Raw genomic sequence first — 26,189 nt, 5'->3', positions numbered from 1 at the left:
TGAGAGAGAGAGAGAGAGAGAGAGAGGAGAAGGAAAGACCGGCTGTTTCTTTATTAGGAACCTGAAGTTTTCCCCTGATTTGTTATTAGCCCACGCACTTCGAAAATTATTCATAAGCCCAAAACAGTAAACTGAATTATTTTCAAATGTATTTTCTATATTTCATCAATAAGTATTTTGCTATGATTACATTATCTTATATTACATGTTTAAGGTTGCATGGCATTTTCGTCAAGTACAGATTCATGGTTTATTAACATTACGCAAAGAAATTATTTTCAGCAATATTTCAAATTTGAGAGATAAAAGTTGAATACTTCTGAATTTCTTTTACATTTACAATCTTACTATTAGGAAGCAAGAGGGATTGAACAAATAAATGATTCCTATGCAAAATCGGAGAAAACGTTTCTACTCTTCTAATGTACTCTACTTCTAAATTTATTAGTCAAGTGCACGTGACTTGCAGTTTTTGTGTTTTTGAATTTGTGGCACGATCAATTTCGAGATTAATGAAATTTGTTATAATGCCAAGCGTGCATGTCACACACCGACCGCCAATCGTCACATGATAATCACTACAATTTCTTTTTCCAATATAATATGCGGTTGGCATCAAACAAGAACTAATCACATGATGGTAATAATGTCATATTAAATAGATTTCATTATGAACACAATTGCCAAAAATTTAAGACCCCACAATAACACCTGAGTCCTTCAGAAGCATCCTTCAGCTTCGACAATGAAGTTTTCCAGCAAAAGCAAGATGATCGTAGCATAGAGCAAGATTGTTAACGGGCAAATACAGCCAGATGAAACAAATTGGCGTTCCACATTTACATGATAAACATCTAACAGAACATTCTCAATGCTAACTAATTAATCAAAAGAATTATACATAGATAAACAAAACCCAGAAAACCTGCCATATTGACCAGCTGCTAGCTGCTAGCGTCCCGCTAAGATCAATTGATCATGAGGCTCGCTTTCCACAATTGGTTTCTTCTCCGAACTTGATTCATTGTTGAGAAAAAATTAAACTTCTGCCTTATTTTGACTGCTTGGACTTATTACCGCTGGCATCTTCATCACTTTCTAGACCCTGTCAGGCAACATATTACAATGTAAGATTACTGTTAGTTTTTTCATTATCTTGCCGTTATTGTACAAAAATCGAACACCCCAAGTGTACTCTTCATAGACAGAGCATCTCTCAGATCAGAACAATACCATGAATTATTTTCCATGTATGCTACTTACATCTCAGTGTAAATCTTATTCTTCTACTGTAACCGACATATCCACCTATGCGTTTGTCTCTATACGTGTCTGGCTGTAATCGTGTGCATGCATGTGGTTGGATATGCTTATACATGTATGTGTATTGCTGGTTGTAATTGTGTGCATGCATGTGCTTGGACATGCTTATACATGTATGTGTATTGCTGGTATTTGTGTTTGCAGATATGAGATTTTTCCAGAATCCATATAGTATTTACACCGTCTTTGACATCTCGGTATCTCATTGATAATGTGGAATTGATACTATATTTGTATATATTGATTGAAAGTGGACATCAACATACAGTAGCTGATTAGCTTCAGTCCTAAAATAGAGTACCAAAAGTTGAGAAGATCAGTGCTTACGGAGTTGCTTTCAATATTATCAAAGTCATCATTGAAACCGTCGTCCCCTTCATCTGAAATGAAGAATATGATTAACAAATGTTATCATATAAACCATAAATGCATTTGACAATGCATGTGTTAAATAGAGTCTTGAAAACGCACATACCTGGACCCTCATCATCACTGCCAAGATCCCCCAGAAGAAACACATCCAAATCATGCTCTGCAGTTGAAGTCTTACATTGCAATTTTTCTACCTTTGTTTCAGCTGCAGGAGTTGGAGCTGCATTTGAACTCTTTTTAGCCCCATCATTTTGCTCTCTATCTATCTTTTCCACTTTTAGGTTCTCCATATACTGCTTCTCACAACTGAGTGAAAGGAGAGTTTAATTAACAAGTTTTGAAGATTGGTGTGATAACATCTGGCATTCTTTTCTTCGAAAAGAAAGCAAGTTAAAGTAATAATGTAAGAATAATCTGGAGCTCCAAACACATATATTGAAATCATGAACATCCAACTAGTTTAAAACTGTCAGATAAGTTTATCATAAAAGGATATGAAAAACAATTGCTTAGATGATGACATGATTAACATAATCAGGCAGAAGGGTCCAAATTAATTTAAAGATAAAGATGCAGTCCCTAGTAAAGAAGCTCAATCATCAGAGAAAGAAATAGAAGCAGTTTATTGTCATATTCCCTAACATTATTTAAATAATCAGCAGCATTGTCTGCTTACATAAAGTGCAATTTGCAAAGAAAAATAAAGGTACACTACCAGTGCCTCTACAAGAACTGGAGACAACTCTAACAGAGTAGATAGTCCAAGCATCATAAACATAGCATGCGTAAATAAGAGGGCAAAACTTACAGAGACACATAACTGTTTACAAGTACGAAGTATATCCGCCAGAACTTTCGCTCTTTCATGTATCGCGGACATAACTCATATCTGAATCTTGATATCTCCTGCAGTACGAAATTACTTGAAATTTAGGTAGCATGATGTGCAATAAAACTTCAATGCATCGATAAACACCACATGAAATATGAAGAATACTAGCAGAAACAATCTGGCCCATCACAGACAGCTCACTGCACTGGTAGGAACACCAAAGGTTTTGACTGATATATTCTATTGACCAACATTAACAGTATTTATAAGATTTGAAATAGTAGATTGGTTTGACAATTAGTGATAAGATCTTACATAATCAACTCAGAATATTAGGTTATAGTGATTAGTAAACTTTTCAACTTATGTTCTCATATAACAAGAAGGTGGACAATCCGTCAATGAATGAAACTAGAATTGCCTGTGCTGAAATATATTTTGGGTGGAAGGGAATTATGAAGTTTTTCTAAATGCGTTGATGAGTGCACACCCTGAACCTCATCCTCAAGTTCTCTAGACCACCCAAAAGCATTAGGCTCTCTAGAAAATTTAGGATTATTCCTCAGCAACCTCCCTTGCTATTTGTCTTTTTGGTTTCTTCCCATATATAAAACAGACTCAAGTTCAAGCACTATGTCTGAAGGACTCATCACAAATCACCAAAATGGAATACTCATGATATGTTGCAAAAGCAAGATAAGAAAATAATGTAAACTTTACACGTGACAACTTAAAAGGCCATCCCATATGCGCACGGCGAGTGTGCACGCGCGCGCACACAAACACTTAAAAAAGAGCATATGAAAGATAAATTAAACTTCAGAAAAAAGCAACATACTTGACTTATTAAAAACACATTTTAGACAGCAAAAATTGATATTATCATGACAACCAGATGGTTGCATGACATGATGTGAGGAAACTTCGAGCAAAAAGTGACTAATAATTCTTTTCTATTTGTCATTCCCATGCTTCTATCCTTTATGTTCCCATTGTCTTATGGGTTAGCCAATAATTCTTAAAGGAAACCAAGGAACCCAAAGTAGAAACAACAGCTTGATCTTCAGACTTGATGTTAAAAATTATGGATTTGACAATACTGGTTTGAGTTCCAGCACAACCTGTAAAACAAGATAAACTGATAGATCAATTGAATTATAATCACACAGGAATATCATTGTGGTAACAAGAGAACTGTAATGTTAACCACGCATATAGTATTATCCATCCTTACACCACACATATAGAATTATCCATCCTTATGCTCACCTTCCTCTCTCTTGCTACATGATTAACCATTAAGCCACTGTTGATATACTTTCTGCTAGGTGTTTTACATGCTAGGTAACCTTATTATAGTACAACCATTCTCTTTCATATCCGCATTATGAGTTACAAGGAATTCCACTCTGATTAGTTAAAAAAGATATCCACAGAACAGATATTCTAAGGACAAATGACATGAAGGTCATTAGAGTATAGAATTATAACCCTAATCCTTCCTATTACTCTGGAGTTTTGGTGCACTGGAAGGGCCTTCATAGTATCTGAACAACTCAGGTTCAAATCCTATTGGACATGCACTTAAAAAGCATTTTAGAAAGGAAAAAAGATATCACTCCATGAGTCTGGTTTCAGCCTATAAAAAAGACAGTCAACCTTAGAGCATAAAATTATTGTCCTCAACCCTTACTAACTTCGGAACTTTCGTGTAATGGAGGAACTTTAGAAATTAAAAAGGTGTTAGCTGAGATCCAATAATTATTAAATACACACAAACACATGGAGATTAAGGGAGACAAGGAGAACATAAACACACGACAAAGATAAAAGTACTAGTTAAACGAAACATAAAAGCGGCAAATACCTTCACAGTCGAGAGAACAATAGTAGCATGCTTTGCTTGCCATACGTTAAGATCTTGCCGCACATTTGACACGGTTGGGACCTCAGATATCTCTGGTTCATCTATAGCAGAAACCAAAAAGGAAAACAACGTAGCAAAATGAAGATTGAAAGAGAAGTTATATATAACCTACAAACCAATAACAAAAACTTATTCTAGAAAAAGAATAGGATCATATGGTGTTTACTAATAGTACTCTAGGCAAAGAAAACCAGGAACATTCATATCACTGCCAAACTGCAACAGGAATTGAAGACACCAACATATGTAAATACATATTACCTTACATTCTTAAAAGAAAATGAAAAAAGCTCGCTTATTAAGTAGTAGTTCTCTAGAAGCTCCAGCATGCCGAATTTTTAACTTAAATAAATTATTCACTGAGAACTGTCAGCACAATTTGGAGTCCAATTCTCAATGCGGGGTTGGGGTCCAAGTGAAATGTCAAACCACGAAGCTTGATATTCCCACATCTAGAATTACAGGAATTCACCAACATTTTAAACAAATCCATAGAAATCTGGCTTATTTATGTTTAGGGTATGCAGAAATTGAACCAGCAATCACAATGCACATTGAAGCGTAGGCTAGTAATGCACACTCAATCCTAACTCTACTCACATATTAGCAATAGAATGAACATAAATATTCCAAGAAGAAACAAGCAAATGAAATAAACTAAAGACCATATGAGAGTGTAATGTTTCCAGCAACATGCTCCTGTCGAACCACGTGACAATCCACCTCAATGTGTTTGGTACGCTCATAAAATACCGGATTTGTGGAAATGGAGATGACACTCTAAATATCACAGTATAAAGTGATAGGGGAAATAACAAAGACATCAAGATCTCGCAGAAGAGTGTGGAGCTATTTCAGCTCAACTGTGGTGTCTGTCAACGCCATGTACTCGGACTTTGTACTAGAATGAGAGACAACAATTGATGCTTACTACGCCAAGAGATGAGAGATGATTCCAGAAAAATACAAAAATCAGTAGTGGAACATCGAGTGTCTGCATCATCAACCCATCCAGCATCAACCCATCCAGCATCAGAATGTGCACGAAGAGACAAAGAAAAGTCTGAGGGGGAAAATAATGATTGGGTTATAGTGCCACGGAGATATCGAAGAACCCGAATTAGAGCTGCATAATGAATGGAAGTTCGACTACTGACAAACTACGATATCTGGACGTGTTGCTGAAAGATAAACCAATGCTCCGATAAGTTCCCAATATCGAGGAGGCTAAGATAAAGAATCGCCATCATCATGTCTTAGCTTCAAGTTCATTTTCATCGGTGTGGATAGAAGAGTGGTAGCAATGGAAGGATCACTGAGTAGCACGTTCAAGAATGTCTACAATATACTTATGCTAAGAGAGAAGATAGCCACGAGAGGATGAAGCAACCTCACTATCCAAAAAGTAACGAAGTAATCCAAGATCCTTCATCTCAAATTGACTCTAAAGATGTTGCTTTAAGAAAGTAATGGCAGAGGAATCACTCCCAGTGATTATCATGTCATTAACATAAAATAATAGAATGACTGTACCGGAGGCTGAGGACTGATAAAATAGAGAGTAGTTAGCTAGGCTTTCAATGAAACTAATAGAAAGAAGAGATTGCCGAAAACGCTCAAACCAAGCCCGATGAGCCTGTTTAAGACCATATATAGCGCGACGAAGGCGACATGCATGTCCTGGAGGAGCGCTAATGTTTTGCAGCTGTAACAACAATGAGAGTGTGAATGGATGTTATTTTACAACAGGAGCAAATATCTCTTCATAGTCAATACCATACTCTTGTGAGAATCCCCGAGCTACAAGACGAGCTTTGTACCGCTCAATAGAACCGTCAGATCGGGTCTTGACCTTATAAATCCATTTACAGCTTACCGGTTTAACACCGGAAGGCAGAGGAACAAGATGTACTGTTAGAAGGACCCCGATAGGAAGAGAACTGCTGAGGAGTAGCTAGAACAGTATGTGATGAGGGTAATGACTGAGATGTAATAACTAGAGGGAAGAACATCTGAAGGCGCGTCTCTTCAGATATGAACTCAGCCACTGCTTCACGGAGACTGGGGAGAGGACTGTGATGAAGAATGTATCCACGTAAGCTTTCGAACTCAGAGCGAAGGCGCATGATAAAGTGATATAATTGTTGACGATCAAGTTGTTTTTAAAATGCTATAGCAAAGTCTGGAAGCGTCTCAGGGAACATGTTCCTCCATCATCTGCAATTCCTCCAAATAGCCTGTAATAAGGAATAGAAATCTTGAATAGACCGATCACCCTGACGTGCATCCTGAAGAGCTTGATGAAGTTGATACTCACGAGCAACACCAGTTTGAACAAATATGCGACTGAGAGCTAGCCACTGCTCACGAAATAAAGATGCTCGACCAAGGGAGAGCCGAATAGGAATAGCTACAGAACGCATAATATATGTCATGATCTGTTGATCAGTAGATATCTACTGAGAATAAGTGATCTGAGAATCATTAGTAGTAGAATCACTAGAAGCGACTTTTGATACAGAAGATGTAGATAATGAAGGTACAATAATAGTTTTGGATGGACAACGAAGAAATCCGTCAATATAACCCCATAGTGTGAAAGCTCGAATATTATACTACATAGTAAGAGACCATGCGGTGTAATTTTTAATATTTGTAAGTTGCACATCAAGGGGTGGAAAGGTGTAGAGTCCTTCCTTGTCCATTGTGAGTTAAATGATGATGATAGTTCTAATATACGGTTTTCAGTATAGGAAGTTTTCACACACAGAGGAGATCAATGAGTTGATTGAGAAGGCAACTTTAGAGGCTGATGAGAAAGAGACTGAAGTAATTAGTTTAGGTCTCTTGAATCAAGGAGATGAATTGAATGAGATTTTTCATATGGGCCTGAAGATGGGCCTTTTTTTGGCCTTGGATAAAAGAGGGCAGTTGGGCAGTCTCATGTGATTTCTCTCTCACTCTTTCTCTTCACAGATCTTTCTCTCTCACACAGATCTCGAGGGTGTTGAGAAGAGTGGATGGCGGCGGCGGGGCCGACGGCGCGGTCGATGTGGCCGGCGGCTAGGGCGAGGGAAGAGCTTTGAGTGTCGAAGGTGGATCTCGTCGAGACGAGGGCCGCAACGGGCGATGGCGATGGCGATGGAGAGAGAGCGCGGGAGCGGTCAAGGTTCAGACGGAAAGAGCGGCGGGTTTGAAGACAATAAACAAGGATCACACCAGAGTGGACAACACTCAAAGTCCGCGACAGTAGTAGGTAAGACCGGTGGCTAGGAATGTTTCTGTGGTAAAATTTGATTTGAGGATGTAGGATTAGAATTGATTTAGAGATTGAACCTAATGGATTGAACTAGAGCTCTGATACCATGTTAAGTTAGTATTGAAGAGAACTTGATATTGATGATCAGATTTACAGGATTTTATATATACACACATACCAAACAACCCATCAATCAGTAGCTCACACTAGGAGACGAGTATACATACATATGGGGTGGCTGTAATATCTGATCAATAGGGTGGCTCATTGATATCATCTAACAAACATAATTGATTATCTTCAAATCTACTAGATTAACCACGCTGCCTCTTGCCCTTCAAGTCTACTAACACAAGCTAATTGAAAAAAAAATGCTTAAATGCTCATTTTCCTAACACATTCTATAATAGATTATTTTTCGCAAAATTCACCACTCTGTAATAACACCCAAGCATTAATCTAATTATAAGCTCGAATTCAAGAATCTAATAACCACGTAACAAAATCCACTGAAAACTCTTAAATGCTCATTTTTCGCAAGATTCAACAATTTGTTAGCAAATTATGAACCAAAAAGGCGAAAAAGGAAAAAAGAAATCACCTTCCATAGGGAAATCTCGAAATGTGCTAATAGTGATCCCCTTGACGAACTCCCTCAGCTCATCGGTAACCCCAAACCTCTCCAACTCATCCTCCGTCGCCTCCTCCGTCGCCGGTTCCTGCGAAGACAAGTGCTTAATCGGCGAGATCGGGATCGGGATCTCGATCTCGCCGGCGAGCGTCTTGATCTGATCCGCGCGCTTCAGGGCCTCGATCTTGATCTTGTCGGCCTTCTTCGACGCCTCGACGGCCAGCTCCTTGGATTTCTTGGCCGTCTCGGAGACGAACTCCTGCGAGAGCTTGGCCGCGCCTTTGGTGAGCTCTTGCGATTTCTTGGCCGCTTCTTTGGTGATTTCCTGTGATTTCTTGGCTGCTTCCTCCGCGAACACTCGAGCTCTCTGCCAAAAATCCATGTCGGATATGAGAAAGAGAGGGGGAGAGATACTAGATTTGATGCCTTCTGTGCTGCGAAAGGAACGAATCATATTTGAATCATCATCGGATGATCGAGCCTGGCAAGGGCGCATTTTAACGCGGGGCCTGGCTAATATGCGCGGTTTGAGGAAATTGTTAATTTGTAGGGATTTTAGATATTAGTCCCTTACATCTTCAATACGTATGCCCCTCAAACCTTGGCAATTGCATATTAGTCCCTCAAATCGCATATGATCTTGTAAAACGGCCCGTCTATTAGTATTTCAATTAAAAACCTAACCGTGGTGGGGTTAACTCCTAACCTTATAGCTGCAATCATCAAACTATTTCTCTCTAATGTTTCAAACTTTTTGTGAAGCTCGACTTTAGGTTAGAGTTCTTTTCTAACAGCTGGAGAAGAACTCTAGTAGGTTTACATTTTTAAGCGTGTACAATGTTTAAACCCACTAAGAAATAGACTGGGAAACAGAATAAAGGTATAAAACAATCACTTTACCCCCCCACCCCCCAATTAGATTTGACCTGAATATTCTTATATGACGTTTAGAATCAATTTAGCATGCGAGTTTAATATCGGAATATTTAAATTTTTTTTTCCACGTTTGCATAACAAAAAATACTCATATATCATCGTATCAATCATAAAACAACTTAATTATTTAAGTGCCATCTACCCAATGTTTCAGATAAAACTGAAGAAATATCCCTTCTACCAATCATCTATAATCTTACTCGTACGAGAAGATATCATATTGGCTGGTATTCTGTCCACGTGGGACCCACGCTTGTGTGTAGAATTTGAGATAAGATGGCAACACTCCCGAGACAAAAGTAAATTTGAAGAACTTATGAAAAAATTCGGGGAAAAAATACGTTGAGCACCCTCCATTTTAGCAACTTCTCCATTATCATCAATGGCGGAGCCAGGATTTTAATCCTATGGTGTCCTATAGATGCATCGGTAATGGTGGAAAATACATCTAGTAGCGGAGCTTGGATTTTAATCTTATGGTGTCCTATATATGCATCGGTAATGGTGGAAAATACATCTCTCTCAACATAAGCTACCAAACTATCATTAAGCTGAAAAAACTCAAACCCGCGCGCATGCTGGTTTCCTTGCGAGATTCAAACCCGCGCGCATGTCGGGTTCCTTGAGACCCTTTTCCGCTAAACCATCTATACTTTTGTTATTTTTATATGTGCTCTCTGGTAGATATTCAGTTTTTACTGGTGTCCTGGGAACCCAGGGGCACCCATTCAGCTCCGCCCCTGATTATCATGTCATGCGTGGGTGACGTGCACTAGAAAACACTAGTCATGTTTTTAGAGAAAAAAATCCTCATTCTATAAATACGACCCGGGGGGGCGGGGGATCCCTCCATGATGATTAGAAACAATTGATATTATTAAACAAGTTTGCTTTTTAAACGTCTGAATAAATACTTGCACTTGCAAAAAAAAATGCATGACATATGCATTACTTTTAAATCTAGAAACGATGATATCTTACAGTTTCTGCTATTAAAAGTTAAAAAAATTATTATAAAACTGAAAATAAAAGAGTTAGAACACCAGGTCTGAACGGGTGCAGTCGTGATTCACTGTCCTAGAAGATAGAGGACACGCCTTTCACCCTAGCGAAGTCGATCCTCTCCCCCTAGCGGTAAAAGCCCTCGGAAGGCCGACCTATGTACTCGGGCGCGAGTAGCAGAGCTTCTGCTCAGATGAAGACGGTTGCCCGAAAATGTAACAATTATAATATCAGACAAATTTTTAGAGGATGAGAGGGGATTAGAGGATTCTTCTTGTTGATGTGTCTTCTCTGAATGAGCTTCAGCTCTTATATAGCCTCTCGAACTGATAACTGATGCTGATAGTCCGCACACGTTACATGTATATCCCGCGTCCGTTATATGTTTCCATAACTCCCGCGACCGTTACAAGCTTGTGTAAAATGTGCAAAAAATAAAACTTGAGAGGCAAAAAACTCGTGCGAGTGCGGCGGGGCGCGTCGTGGCAAGGCGGCGTGTGGAGCAACAGCCCAAACAATACTAGGCCCAAAACACTAACTCAAAGCCCATTGAGATGTGAACCATTATAAACTTCTTGAACTTCTTCTCACTTTCCAACGTGGGACTATTCACAAAGGGCTTGTTTGTTTGCACGGAAGTAATTGTGAAGTAGCTGAAGTAAAAGAAGTAAAGGCTACTTCTGCTACTTCCAAGCAAAAAAGTGTGTTTGGTTCTATGAAAAACTTACTTCCAATACTTCCCTAAATGCTTATGTGGCGCGCCTACGTGTCATCCTTACTTTCAAAATATTTCCAATCCTCAATACTCAGAAGTAGCTCGGAAGTAGTTGAAATGCATATTAATTATGACATAAATAATTTTTTTTATTAATATTTCCTTTATTAGTTACTTCTAACAACTTTTCATTGATAAAATTACTTCCTAATAATATTTCCAAATGTTATCCAAACAAAAAAAGTAAATGAAGAGGAAGAAGTTCTACTTTCATTACTTCTAAAAATATATGAAACAAACAAAAAAAATGTTATTTCCACTACTTCCTACTTCATAGCTTTGAAAGTTACTTCTATAACTTACTTCTTACTTCTAATACTTCCATTATCTAAACGGACCCAAAGGCGAAATTGCCTTTTTCATGAACCAAAAGTCCAACAGTTTCTTCAGCTAAAATTTGTTTTGAACAAAGATTTTTAAAAAAATATAGAAAATTGAATAAATCTAAGTGAACAACGGAACAAATCAAAGAGGATTTGAGAATTCAAAGAAATTAGAAAACAAATAGTTTCAGAAATTTTTTCCCATTCAATTAAGGATTTTGTCCAACTTACATAAAAAACACATAAATTAAGTGGAAAAATAACAAACTTTTCCCCCCGAAAATGGGCCTGCTTAATTTCTACTCAATTACGATGAAGTAAGCCCAGTATCAAAACACAATGATCTTGGGCTCTCTCCGAGTCCAGTTCTACAACAAAATGGTAGCCCGATACAGAATCCCTTAATTTCGAATCTAGAAAAAGACTGAAGAGACGAGAAGACCTTCAGGTCCCAATTTGATAACTGTTATCCTCTACCTTTTCTCCCCATCTCAGGTCCCCAGAGTGAAATGCTATTAGGCGAGCTCCCTTTTATTCATTTTCATTGATAGATACTCATTGGCTTGTGAATTTTGTTTTCTTATGATTATGAATATATTTAGAATGTTTTTTAATTTTTGTGAAGTGGGTTACCTTTCATTTCACCATATGTGGTCCTGTGAATTTGATCTGGACGTTGTTTTTTATTCCCTTGTGTGATATTTTGAGGCATCAGTTGCTATGACAATTTTCTCATAAATAGGGTATGGTTGCTGGTTTCTTTGAATAAAAGCATGCGTAGAATCTTTAGGGAAATCTGTTATCATCAGGATAAGGTAAAGTTGGAGTTTTTCTATTTAATGCAAGTTCAAAAGTATTTGTTCTTTTGTTAAAAAAAAATTTTATTACAAGTGTAGTTCGAACTTGAATCTCATTCTGATGTATATTCATGAAAATTTATCCTGAATGATGCTCTTCCTTTGAACTATGGTTGTAGACTCTGAACTGTAAGCTAAAGGGCTAGCAAGATGATGGATTTCGGCATGAACCCGAAAAGGCAGAGGCGGCCGAATGTGAGATTAGGGGATATAGGTGATATTTTTGTATCATTTTCTCGAAAGAGTTTCTCGAAACCGAAATTGGATGCACAGAGATGGGAAGTGGAGCCAAACAAGCCCAGGGGCTGCAACAATCTAGTTGATACTCAGAATTGGGAGAACTGGAATCCTAATTCAAAAGATTATGATTTGGGATTGGAAGAGACTGATATGAGAAACCCTAGGACGGGGTTCGGGATGGTAAATCGAAAGAGGAGACTCAAGAAGCAGCGCAGTGGCACCAATAATTCTTCCAGGATTAGTCCCGAAATCACTAAAAGAACCGAAAAGGCCTATGTCTATGGTAATCCGGATTATGGTATTTTGGATCATGATACTTGGGATAGGGATCGAGATGCTTGTGAAGAGAACTCAAACTACTTGCGGCCAAAGAATTCTTGGAAGCAAGAGAATATTTTGCCTTCGGATTATGATCACTGTTTGAGTGGCAAGAATCCCTGTTCAGTAAGAAATGTTGTTCATAGTGTTAATGAATGGTTGGTGGAGCTGGGATTTGGTGAATATGCCGATTTGTTTGAGATGCACGAAGTGGATGAAGAAGCATTGCCCCTGCTTACTTATGAAGACCTCAAAGAGATGGGTATAGCTTCTATGGGAACACGGAGAAGGCTGTATTCTGCAATTCAGTTTCTTAGTAAAGGAAGTGGTACTACCTGATAGGAAACCGAACAATCAAGTAAGGTTCCTGTCTAATCTTAATGTAAAAAGCCGTATGAGCTGTCATTTATTAACCTTTACGAATCCCATTAAATTTCATGCTCTCTCTTCAGTAAATAATCAATATTCTTTCTATTTTAAGTGATATCCGAATCATGTCTTAGTGTTGTTTTTATGGAATTTCGTCATCCTGTGGAAATTGTTGTCCTATAAAAGCCATATAATTATAGTAAATATTTGATTAAAATGCCAGCTTTCCTGTCATTATCTAGCGGATATTGATTATATTGATTGGAGTCTTACTTATTATGGGCCCACAACTAACTTCAAGAAAATGTTCTTTCCTCTTCCAACAATAATAATTATTGTTCTGCAGCATTTTATGAAAGCAGATTCAGTGATGATGAACACTCGATCTCTATGTAACTTAAGACTGTGTTAGAAGTGTAATTTGCTTTGAATGTAATTGATACGATCAAAGTCTCTTGAAATGCAGGTGTATTACCTACTTGACATCTTGAATACCATAATAAAGCGGTTTGTTTGACATGATAAAGCTATTCTGACTTAGATATCAATCAGAAGTAAATGCCCCCATGCCTAGGCATAGCTTATAAGTTATGACTGTTTCCTTGTTTTTTTTTTCCCTTCCTTTTTTAGCTTAAATGGTCTCTGATTTTGGAGTCATGAGCGTTTAACAAAGATTAAGGTAATGGCTTTGATTTTGGAGTCATGAGCATTTAACAAAGATCAAGGTAAAGGTTTTAAGGAAATTGGGGCGGTCCTTGTTTGCTTTTGTAATGTTTAAGATTCTTAACAGGCTTCTGCTAAAGACACATTTTTACTCAAGCGTAGACTGAAAAAATTGACAGTTTATCCTTAAACATGTCTTCCATGATCTGTCAGACAAGATTAGGCATGTAAAATTAATTTTTTGGATTCCAAAATAGTCCTATTTTATGATGTAAAACTTTTAGTCTGTAATATAGTTATGTTGTTAGAATGTAAACTGTCATTTGTAATTATCATTGCTGAAATTTTTTGTTTGACATCCAAGTTACCAACAAACCCTTCTAGAGATAAATACATAACGGTGAGGAACGTGGGAAGCTCGTTTCTATATGATGACTTGATATAAATTATAATGTACTTAATGTACCAAGAAATAGTGTATCCTCAAAATGTCTGCATGCATTGACAAACAGAAAATGTATTTGTCCAGGTGACTTTAATCCATGAATTGTCAAGTAACATACTGGTGATGCAATGTGATGCAGGACAATTGAAAATTAGCTTCTAGTCATGATTTGATTTTTCATTTAGTTGAGATCTTTAGTGTACTAATTGAGTTTGTTGTTTACTTACGATTGAATATGTTACTTTGTTGGAATGTGATATTTGTTGTTATCTATTAGTTAGGATTAGATTTTGTTTTATTCTTATAATAGGGGTTGTATTTCTTCATTTTAATATGAGAGAAATATATCTATGAGAAACCCTGCATGTGAATTGTAACTAGTATTAGGCATGTGAGTTATCGGCATGTGAAGTGCTGAGTGTGAAGCCCAACATTTGTATTTTTCCCATTTCTATTTTATTTCATCCAATAACCATCATTAGCAGTCTGTTCCCCCACATTGAGCCGGAAAGATCCACTATTGGAGCGTCGGCATCAACAATGCAGCAATTCGAAGTCCATCATTTTAAGCTCGAGGCCGAGTTTATTCAACTCCAAAAGTTTTGATGCAGGACAGATTGAGGATTAGCTTCTAGTTAGGATTTGATTTATTTTTCTTTTTAGTTGAATTCTATAGTTAGGATTGAGTTTGTTGTTTATTTACTATTGTATTTGCTTGTTAGGATGTGTTATTTAGTGTTATCTATTTGTTAAGATTAGATCTTGTTTTATTCATGTAAAGAGGTGGTATCTCTTTATTTCAGAGGGAGGAGAGAAAAATATTTGTGAGAAACTATGCATGTGAAGTTGATGCAGGACACAATCGCTGTTCAGATTTGATTTAGATTGAAGATAGATTTGTTATGATTTTAGATTTGGTTTTGGTTTTAGATAGGTGATAATTAGTTATTTTGTTTAGTTGTTTTAATTTGAATTATATCAGGACTTGAGTAATGTTGAAAGTAACAAAAATGAGTTATATAACGCTTGACCTCCTGTTAAAGGTTAAGGGGAGAAAACGTAAAAAAAAATGTAACATATAACGTATGTTATATTGTTTATTAAGTATTTAGATATTTTATGAATATTGATTATTCATAATAATTTTAATACCTAGAAGCACCAAACTTTTCAAACATAACATCACAATTATTAAATATAAAAATATAGTGTGATAATTTCTTAACAAAAGTTAGTCATATATGACTAAAACAACCATTCCAAAAACATCATCAAATGATCAAATACGTTAACATTGCCAAGTTTAAGGCAATAAAAATAAGTTTGAAATAAACCAAACACTTCCAACTCTCATGTTCTTAACTTTACAAAAATATTCTAATTTCTAATCAAGCTCACCATATCAACCAAACTAAACATGGTTATGTAACAACAATATGAAAATTTGTATATATAGAAATTGTGTACAAACTTAATTTCACAAAATCTAGTGTTAGCCAAAAACTGAAATCTAAAACCTAATAAAAATCAAGTAGTAACTGAAAGTAATTATCTCACTAACACAATTAACCCATTAATTAATCTTTGTACTCTAATTCTGGGACAGATCTTAAAAAATTATGTGGAAGGGTAAAGTAATGGAACAACAAGTTTGATATGATTTTCGGTAAATTAGAAATACAAAAGATTAAAATTTGGAAGATAATTTCAGAATCACTGTTTATTTAAATGATATAAATTATGATGCCTAATGCATAACTGAAAATAAAAAATTTGTGGTGAGCCCCAAAAGCCGACGATGGTTAGAGGATTTTCAGAGGAGGTAACAAATTAGGGTTTGGGTTAGAGGAGGCGAATAGATCGCATACTCGCAGGCAGAGAGTATGGTGATTGAGACTAAAAGAGATAGGGTTTAAATGATTTGGACGATGGAGATGCATCCACGTGTTCTAATCAAAGATGTAATTTAATTTAAAAATTTCATGTTAATTGACTATATAGCGTAACGCACATTTAACGTAATATAACGTGTTTTTTTGGTTAAACAGTTTCGTTGTTAAATGAGTGTGTTACATAACAAGTGGGCACCGTTAAGTTACAAAACGGATTATAAGGGTTATATAACGGTTTTTTTTAACATTGGATTTGAGCTTGTTGGATTATTTTATGGTTAAAATTGAATTGGTTTAAGAGATAGGATAGATTTTTGAATTTGTTTTAAATAAGAATTCCAAACTCTATAAACGAGGGAGGAGATTTCTGTAGTGTAGTAGAGGGATTATGAAGAATATATGATAGTTTGAGTTGAAGAAAATCTTGTGTGATTTTTCTAAGGCGGAAGTCATTGTTTCTCGGTGTGAAGCCGAAAGGGTTAAGCATCTGCATATGAATATGGCTTAACTAACGATTAGATGTCTGTGAGTGAATCCCATCTAACCTCAATTTATCTTACATTGTTCGTATTTTATTTTATTTAAAAAAAGATATTGTTCACGGATGATGTTCACTTTGGGGTTCTGTTCATGTTTATTGTTCAGCCAAAGTTTCTTGACGAAGTTTTCCGACGATTTTTCATTCCCCGTCAATTGTTATCAGAGCAAGTTCAGCGGTCCACGATAATCATGGGCAAATATCCACTTTCTTTATCACAACAATTTGAATTTCATCCTTTGAAATTGGGCAATGTGTCTTATTTTTATGGATTTGATGGATATGAGGAAAAAATAATTTCGAACTATGGGTACAAGACCTAGAAGATTTATTTACTATTTACGATATATCGGATTGGGAAATGTATACATATGCTAAGTGTAGGTTGAGAGGAGAAGCTGAAGATTGATGGTTTCATAATGCTTTTTGTTATCAATATACGTTCATGGGGGACTATGAAGATTATTCTTGAAAAGAAGTATTCTAGTTATCCAACTAGAACTATAAAATCTTATGTTCTCCTTTCAAAATTCAAAGCAACACCAACAAGAGTGGCCCAACCCTGATCAGGTGCTAAGTTTCAGTCAGAACCAAAACCAGAATTGCATCCTAAACCAAAGCTTGAACCACAATCAGATAAGAAATCAGATTCAGAGCTTGAACAATAGTTAAGCGTGTGAACCTAAGCCTGAGCCCGAGCCCGAGCCTCAAATCCTCATGCATGATCGGAACACCATCTGGTTCGAGGTACTTCATGTTCAAGACAATTCAATAATGTAATTTGTAATACCGGATCCTTCTCGACTGAACTGTTATCACATTTTCCAAATACTATTGAAGACATTGGAGTCCATCCAATTAGAGTTCGAAAGAATTCAAGGATTAATCATTTTATCCTTCTTTAAAGCTCGAGTCGAGTTTTCTCTAATAAGGTTAGAACTAATGCAGGACGCAATCGCTGTTTAGGTTTGATTCGGATTGAAGATAGATTGGTTGTGATTTTAGATTTAGTTTTGGTATTAGATAGGTGAGAATTAGTTATTTTATATAGTTGCTTTGATTTGAATTGTGTTAGGATTAAGTTCGTTGGATTATTTTATGGTTAAGATTGAACTGGTTTTAGAGATAGGATGAGTATTTGAATTTATTTTAGATAAGAATTCCAAACTCTATAATGTAATGCAGTGGATAGATTATGAACAATTAATGAAAGTTTGACTTGAAGAAAATCTTATGTGATTTTTCTAAGACGGAAGCTATTATTTCTAGGTGTGAAGCCGAAAAGGTTAAGCATCTGCGTGTGAATCTGGCTTAACTAACGGTTTGATGTCTATGAGCGAATCCGATCTAACCTCAATTTATTTTACTTTGTTTGTCTTTTATTTTATAAAAAAAAGATATACTGTTCACGGATACTGTTCACAAGGTAGTTCTGTTCGTGGTTACTGTTCATTCAAAATTTGTTGACAAAGTTTTCTGGTGTTTTTCTGTTCCCGTCAGAAATGCAACTAGTATTAGGTATGTGAGTTGCCGGCAAGTGAAGTGGGTATAAAGTCCATTATATTTATCATTTTTCCTTTAAGGGCCTGTTCGTTTGCCTTAAAAAAATGGGAAATCAAAGAAATAGAAAACTATTTCTAAGAAAAATGGGTTTTTTAATTGTTTGGTTGGCTAAAAAAAAAGGAAATCAAAGAAATTGAGATGATATGAGATGAGTTGTCACATTATTATTGGATGATGTGAGTGATTTTTTAAGAAAACTAGTTTTGATGTTGTTCAGTTGGCGAAAAAAATAAGGAAATGAATTATAAGAAACCTATTTCCTGTAGTTTTGTTGTTTTCTTTTGTTTGGTTCATTCTTAAAAATAAGAAATGAAATGAGATGTGATGAGTTGTCATTGTATTATTGGGTGATGTGAAGAAAGATTAAGAAAAGTGTTTTCACAACTTTTTAGGATGAAAACAAAGAAATGAAATATTAATGAGATGAGGTGAATTGTTATAATATTTTATTTGATGATGTGAGTGATTTGAAATGATGAAAAGAGATGAGTTGAGTGATGTTTGGATGAAAATAATATTTTATTAGATGTGATGGATGAATTAGATGAAAATAATATTTTATTAGATGTGATGGATGAGTTGTTAGATGAAAATAATATTTTATTAGATGTGGTGGATGAGTGGTTAGATGAAAATAATATTTTATTAGATGATGTGGATAAGTTGTTGGATGAAAATAATATTTTATTGGATGTTGTGGGTGAGTTTTAGGGATGGAAATGAAAGAAATGGATTATTTTGAGATTTCCACCTTTTCCATTTCCATTTCTTGGTTTTTAGGAAATAAACGAACAGGCCCTAAATGAAGAGTTCACTTTCAATATTTGATTTTTTATTTTGTTTTATCCAAATGACCATTCTCAAAAGATTACTATGCTTCTGTTTCCAATGTGACATCAGCATGTGAATGGAGGGGATTAATTCTGTATTCATTGGAATGAAACTAAACTGCCAAATGGTTTTCATGCTATTAATAGGGAGGCTTGAGAATGATTGGCATTAATGAAATTATGAGGTCACAGATCAAATAAGAGCCACAGATCGGCCATAAACTAGAACATCCTATAAACATTGTTTTGGATGATACTAGACGCAGATATTGGTTGGATGAATTTTATTTTCAGCAGTCTTATTATTTTTTTTCTTTTGCACACTAGTAAACTGTACAGGAAAACCACAAGATTGTGTACTTACACCTTTGCACATTAGTATCTGTATCAGATACTTTCGCACTTTTGATGATTAAAAGATCTATAGTCATGTTATGTGATCTTCCACGGAATTCGAAGCATTGAAGTACTATAACTCAGTATTGATGTGGGCAATTAGTCTAGTAGGAGCATCAAATTTCGAAGAGATCTCAGTGGCTGTATGCTAATTGAAACAAATTTGAGGCTCTACAAAGAGAACGTGATTGTTTGAAAGATCAGGGTGTTACTTGTTTTGGCTTGTCAACAATGACATGTGAATTCATTGTTCTTTTTCTATGAAGATGTGTTCTTGACGAGAAGCATATCCTTGACATTTTGCCTTTCTAGTCTCTTCCTTCACCCCTTTGGGCTTTGCAACCATGCTAGATAACTGGCAATGACATTTCTGCAACTCATGTCATTCTCATGTGTTTAGGTAACTAGGATTTATAAGGAATTAGCATATGTTCATCCACCATTAAGTGGCCAAGTGATATGACCTGATTATGGGTTAGCCTAAAACCACAGAAAGCAGCAACTGCTTATAAAAGGAATCCTTTAAAAGCAACAACAATTTCAGTAAACATGGAAAGGGGGAAAAAAGTTTTATTAAATGCCATTATTGACTGTTTCTTAAATAATTAAGCAGAATGAGCCTAAAAATGCCCCTGGATTAAGGTTCGCCTCAATTAGCCTAATCCTTTCCACTGTTGTCCATTTGGATCTTAAATTGTGCTAGAATTGTCAGGGTTGGGTGGGTTTCAATCCTTAGAGCAGGTTTCATTGACCTAATCTTTTTGGCTCTTACTAATCTGATGGCTGAGTAAACAGCACTTTACCTCTTCATAAACTATATGGATATCTATCCATGACAATCGGCTAAGTGCATTTGTTGATGCCAAAACAAAGGATGTTATTTGGTGAACGTCAATTGGCTAAGCGCATTTGTCGATGCCAAGACAAAGGATGTTATTTGGTGAATAATAATACATACAGATCCTCCGCCTTCACTGACAGAACAGCGTGGCTACTAATTTCTTGAATGTCTGATTCAAACCTGATCTTTTGTTGAAGAACGAAACTGTAGTTGGTGATGTATTTTACTTGTAGACTTTTCTGAATTTTTTGTTATATTTCTCTTTAGTATCTTTCATTTCTTTATCAGTTGTTTACTTATTTTACTAGCTAGAGTTTATTTGCTATAGGTTGTATAATGAGGACGCTAATGTTGAGTATATACCCTTATTACAGGTGGACCAGTGTGATACAATTTGCTGGAATAACTCATCAGTTGATAATTATGGAAATGTTGGCACTCCTATGGAAAGAGAGAGAATGCATGTGGAAGATACAGTTTTTCTATGGTTTGACGCGGAAAATTGCGTGTGTCATGACATATCAGCTGTAGTGTGGAAAGTCAAATACTCGAATGTTTCTTAAATCTTTGATCCACCAAAGCGAGAAACATCAGATAAAAGATTCCAAAATCAACTATTCTGTGGGTTCAGGATACCTTCTGCTGATGCATCAAGATTTTCTCTTCTGCAATGCAAGCCTTAAATCTTTGCATCACGGCTTCAAGCTGAAGAAAGCCAGAGAGGAGTTTGGATTGTGCAATAACACATAAGATAAAAGTCGAGGTCTTCGTGATGTTAGAATCATGTAAAGAACTTTGACCTGATCATCCCCAGCACGCTTTCTGTTGTTTCAGTGTTTTGATGTTCAATGTTAACTGTACTTAGAGGTATATTATAATAGTTTACCTCTCGTCAGCAAACTAGAAAACGTTTACATTTCTCTTGTGTTCGTAATCGGAAAGTCGGTATTTTTCTAATTGTAAAATAAAATCTGTACGTTTCTAGTTAACAATTAGTTTCATAACTTGATTTATATAGTTCTAAGAGATCTTGTCATACGAAGCATTATTCTATCAAGCATCGGTTGTATTGGGTGACCAAATGCTACCATAATTTGCTTCTTTGTTACACGCTGATACGTGTTTTTTGTTTGCAGGCGAAATTGGAAATTAGTATCTTGGGCTTGGATTCTTATGCCAGGTTAATGTCTTATAACTCTTTTATTGAGTAGCTTATATGTTAATTTGCATAGCTTCAAGTTACCTTCAACCATATTATTGTGTTTATTCCTTTGATTAGACTTAATTTAGAAGTACATAATTATTAATTTGCATCTTATGTTGCTATCAGAGGTCCCAGTAGTTCCAAGTGCAAGCATTTTAGCTCTTGCTACTAAATTTTCATTTAAGCAACAGCTTTAAATATGCAAACATGGTGGGTGTCCATTGATGACGTTGGAGGGGACGATACAGAATGAGAGGCTGACACCGGCAAAACACAATTATTATTGCCCCCCTTTTGATTGCGACTTATAAATTCTGTAATGCTAAGCATTTATATATACGTTGTATGCATGATTGCTATTTAAATGAATAATATATAAAAATGTTGATAGGAACACAGTAATAAGTGCTGTTTTAATGATTCAGATACGGGGTCCTTTCCCTCTTAAAATTTTCATGTTTGAAATTAGTCTTTTCATTGAAATAGCTATCAGGTCCCGCATTGCATAAGTTATATTGAAATTAGTTGCTCAAATCATTGAAATTGCTAGTTATCATTACTCTGTTTTGAATCAATCCTTCAACTGCTAGCTCCGCTCTTGATTGGAAGGACTAATCTAATAATAACTTAAAAAATTACCGTAAGTAATAGCCAGTTCAATGATATGGGGGTAAATTCAGAATAACTTAAGAATGGGGTCTAGCACCAATTTTAATAATTTGAGGGACCAAGTCCACATATGAAAGATTGAAGAGTCTTAACGTTGAAAAAAACCTTCACAAGTCTGGTGATTGGCTTGGGAAACACTGTTGATGAGGGTTTATGTTAGTGAATATAAGGATATGATAATTTTTCTCTATCTATAAAATTTTCCGTTTGGATCCGGATCCTCTCCTAATGAAAAGCTCCTAATATCTCTTAATAAGGAGATCCTACTCTTTCATTTTCATCATGACCTTTCATTTTCCCACCCATCCTTGTGGGCCCCCCTCCTATCTCTTCACAATTCTTCATTGAACAAATTTTCAAAACAGCCCCATTTTATTTTTTTTATTTTTAAAATCGACCCATTTTTTTTTACCAAAACCGACCCGTTTTTTGCCACGTCAGCCTAATCACCCTCCTAAACAGTCGGGGTTACTAACCCCGACTATTTAGGAGGGTGTTAAATCACAATTAGAAGCCTTAATTCCTAAAATTTTATGTCCTAAATAGTCGGGGTTTACAACCCCGACTGTTTAGGAGGGTGATTAGGCTGACGCGGTAAAAAACGGATCGGTTTTGGTAAATAAAAAAATAGGTCGATTTTAAAAATAAAAAATAAAATAAAATGAGGTTGTTTTGAAAAATTGTTCTTTTTCATTAGGAAATATTAAGATGAGGAGAGGATCCCAATTGCTCTGTACTTTGCTTAATATATGCTGACTAGATTCCTTGCCTCCTATAGACAACAAAAGCTTCAACGGGGACAAAATCTTTCATGTTTGGATTTGGCTTCGTCTGCTTGGATGTTTTCCTTTTGTGCAAGATCCTACGTGTTCTCTTGCTTCTTATTACTCTTTATCCTTCTCTTCTTCATGTTTCTCTTTTAATTACTTCTGCTCTAAGTTTTCCATTTATGTGCTGCTGGTATGACGTTCAAGATTTGACCATCATTGATGAGAGAGATGTATGTATGTTCATGTTCATGCTTGTATATATACATGTGTACGTGCACACGTATACGCCATGTATATATGTATAATTTTAAAAGAGGGTAAAATAGAGAGAGGGACGCAATTACGAAACACTCCTCTTTCAGCAGTTAATAAAGAGTAGTAAGTAGAGAGAGGGACGCAATTACGTAAACACTCCTCCTTCAGCAGTTAATAAAGAGTAGTAAAAGAGTGTAGAATTTTGTTTGTAGAAATTGCAATTAAGTCTGTTGTATAGCGACATTTGAATTGTCAAAAATTAGAGATAAGAGTTGGTCATTTTTGAGAATCCATACAATTAACATGCCACAAAATGTTTGGAAATACATCGAATTCCTTGTTATTATCTTTCAGATAATCATTTATCCGCAAGCAAGGCTCAAGAGGCTTGTACGGACGACTTTAACCTTTCAACATGATGATCATTCTATTAAAATACTGATCTTTCAATATCCAAAAGAGTATTAGTATATTTGACATATCCGAAGATCAACAGTATATCTTTAGATGCCAGGAGGGGACTGCATTTCACACTTGATCAATGAATTCTGGAGGATTAATAAAATAATATCTATATAGTACAGAGCATAAATAATTAATAACTATCTAAGCCTATCACATAATATCTATTTATTTAGATTAGATATATATATATATACAGTATAAGGAGAAAACCTCTTTGTCAACTTAAATTTGATAAGAGCCATTATCCCAAAGTTTTCTAAAGCCGTTGATAGTCGTGTCTTAAGACTACAGGACTTGTAAGATGATGTGGCCATGAATAATTACAGAGGGATGCGCGTATTTTTCGGGGAAGAACAGCTCCACAACATATAATTTGAAGAAGTAAAAAACACGAGTAAAATGACTACTTTATTATACTCCATCAGGGCAAGCTCACTAAACGAGGATTGCTTCAGCGCGATGCTGTTGGGGCGATCATTTTGGATTCAAGGTCTCACAACCTCCTCAATGTGCCCCAACCTACTCTAAGTTCTTCTGATCGATTGATTTAAAAGTTGCCATTGAATTCAAGTCAGATCAGGAAATTGCCTAACCACATGGTGCTGGTTAGACAGCTTTCATGCCTACACCTAACTGTTGATAGACCGATAAGGCAAGGAAGGTTGACCGCTGGTGCCTAAGTCTAGAAGTGCCTTATCAATGTGGAGTGTTACCGATGACCAGCATGGAAATTGTAAGGACAACGCAGGGTCCTCTGTAGTTTCAACGGGGGCATATGGGTTTGCCGAAAAATTTCAAACTAGAGTGTATGGCAGGGCTTAAGAGACTTCTTGGACATTGGTGGTTCTTTCTTAGTGCATAAGTCCTTCAAGAAGCTTTGCAATAAGTAAAGGGATTTGTTCAAATTGGCATCTAGGAGAGGGATTTGATCTTCGACCTGTTTAAATGTATTCTAAGATTTCTCAACCTTGGCGGGGAGTTTTTCCTAGGTTTGAGTCTATCTGGAAAGGGGGCAACGGCCTACTACCTATCGAGATCAGACATCAATGCTGCAGTTCAGCATTTTGGTCATCAGGAAGGATGCTTTGCATCGGATAGGAGTGTGTTGGATGGGAGAAGGGGGTTTTGATCGGTGGTATGCTAACTTGATTGTCTATTTTGTTCCCTGTATCCTCAGAAGTGTGGAATCTGCATCATTGAGTGGATTGTTGGAAAGCGGAGTCCAGTGTCTTTAGGGTTTGCAACAGGGTTGACTTGGGAATTTCCTTTCTTTTATTCAGTGTGCTTTCAACGTCTATCAATTTTAAATTATTCCCTTTGAATTATCTAAAAGGATAGGATCAACCCGGGAGTAATTCCACGGTTGTGATTAAACGCATGCAGGGTTAAGGGGGTTATATCACAAATATCTATGTTAAAGGGTGGAGCCCTCCTCTCAACCATATAATTGCCAGAAAAGAGAATAATTACCATCATTGGCTACGGGAGGAAGAGGAGAAGAGATTCCAATTTGTGTCGGTGAACGGTAATTAATTTATATTTCTAGTTCATCTATTCATGCCTAGATCATCAAATTATCCAACAGCGTCTTCATCACGCATCTACAGGTTCCCTATTCTCCGCTGCCTTGAGAACCGCCTCCTCCGCTGCTTAACCATCTTGCCACGAAACCGGGCCGATCCCAACATTTTTTAAGCCGGACATCATCGGTCCAGGAGTTAACATTCTGGCGGATTGATTTAGTAAGCTTGGGTACACCAGGGGAAGCGGCGAACGAGAGAAGTTCGATGGCTGATAAGCTGACTGCCCGTCAAAGCTTGCCTCGTTGCCGAGCTCGAATATCGTCCGAATGGATCGGTCTGTGGTGCTCTCACCAACGGTTAGAATCCATGGCGCCTCGTTTGACAGAGTGGAGTAGCCAGGGCCGTCGTTCCCCATTGCAAAGCTAACAAAGATGCCACGCTTGACAGTGCTGAACGCGCCAATGGCCACATGCTAGCAGGGCACCCTTTATCAAATTGTACATATGTGTATAACTATTGTAATTCTTCCTCTTGAAAAAAAGGATAATAATTCGTTCAAAACATAGTTATGATTAGTGCATCCTCGTTAAATATATTTATTCTGAGTTTTCATTTCGGGTGATTTACAAGCATAAAGTTTCTCTAGGTGATAACTGGTTTTGATTGAAAATGAGAAGTCATCTCCGTAGTCAAACTAAGCTACATGATTAACTATTCGACAAGTGAGATGCTTTCTTCTTGAATTTGATAGAACTTCAAAAAAATAACGCATAATATTATCGCGTCATGCTCGGTTCAGTAAATTTGGGAGCCAAAAGAAGCTAAACTAGAAAAAGCGAGCTCCCATTAACAATCGAAAAAGAGTTAGACCACTTTCTCATATTCCATAGTAATGAAGCCTTAAAAGATATTATTACAACAAGTTACTACATGAAACAAGCAACAGACCTTTTCACTCAATAGCAATCATA

At 36.4% G+C, this 26,189-nt stretch overlaps 2 protein-coding genes across 4 annotated transcripts; one reads left to right on the top strand and one right to left on the bottom strand.

Moving 5' to 3' along the window:
• Positions 672-8,865, bottom strand: LOC109849222. Its single transcript, XM_020419042.1, has 6 exons — positions 8,315-8,865; positions 4,395-4,495; positions 2,504-2,601; positions 1,799-2,001; positions 1,651-1,703; positions 672-1,105 (listed from the first exon to the last, which is right to left on the bottom strand). The coding sequence occupies exons 1-6, from the start codon at positions 8,838-8,840 to the stop codon at positions 1,052-1,054; spliced, it is 1,035 nt and encodes a 344-aa protein (XP_020274631.1). The 5' UTR covers positions 8,841-8,865; the 3' UTR covers positions 672-1,051.
• Positions 11,783-21,930, top strand: LOC109849195 (protein bicaudal C homolog 1-B-like). Of its 3 annotated transcripts, XR_002249030.1 has the most exons (4): positions 12,202-13,153; positions 20,707-21,117; positions 21,469-21,512; positions 21,663-21,930. XR_002249030.1 is itself a non-coding variant. In XM_020419011.1 (3 exons), exon 2 carries the CDS (start codon positions 12,388-12,390, stop codon positions 13,132-13,134), a length of 747 nt encoding a protein of 248 aa, XP_020274600.1. In that variant the 5' UTR covers positions 11,783-11,899; positions 12,357-12,387; the 3' UTR covers positions 13,135-13,153; positions 20,707-21,289. The 3 variants fall into 3 exon arrangements, 2 of the variants coding, with proteins under 2 accessions (XP_020274600.1, XP_020274609.1); XM_020419011.1 differs by lacking the exons at positions 21,469-21,512; positions 21,663-21,930 and adding an exon at positions 11,783-11,899 and having other exon boundaries at positions 12,357-13,153; positions 20,707-21,289; XM_020419020.1 differs by lacking the exons at positions 21,469-21,512; positions 21,663-21,930 and adding an exon at positions 11,783-12,195 and having other exon boundaries at positions 12,357-13,153; positions 20,707-21,289.

The sequence above is a fragment of the Asparagus officinalis genome, chromosome 1, assembly GCF_001876935.1.
Source record: "Asparagus officinalis chromosome 1, Aspof.V1, whole genome shotgun sequence".
Classification (NCBI taxonomy): Eukaryota; Viridiplantae; Streptophyta; class Magnoliopsida; order Asparagales; family Asparagaceae; genus Asparagus; species Asparagus officinalis.
The sequence above is the reverse complement of the archived record's forward strand: the minus strand, read 5'-3'. Positions and strand labels throughout refer to the sequence as shown.

Bases quoted from the DNA above. Each gene is read 5' to 3' on its own strand.
- LOC109849195 (XM_020419011.1), top strand. From the start codon at position 12,388: ATGATGGATTTCGGCATGAACCCGAAAAGGCAGAGGCGGCCGAATGTG.
- LOC109849222 (XM_020419042.1), bottom strand. From the start codon at position 8,840: ATGCGCCCTTGCCAGGCTCGATCATCCGATGATGATTCAAATATGATT. The intron at 1,704-1,798 runs GTATGTGCGTTT...TCTTCATTTCAG, and splicing joins CAGTGATGATGAGGGTCCAG to ATGAAGGGGACGACGGTTTC. The intron at 1,106-1,650 runs GTAAGCACTGAT...GTTGCCTGACAG, and splicing joins ATAATATTGAAAGCAACTCC to GGTCTAGAAAGTGATGAAGA.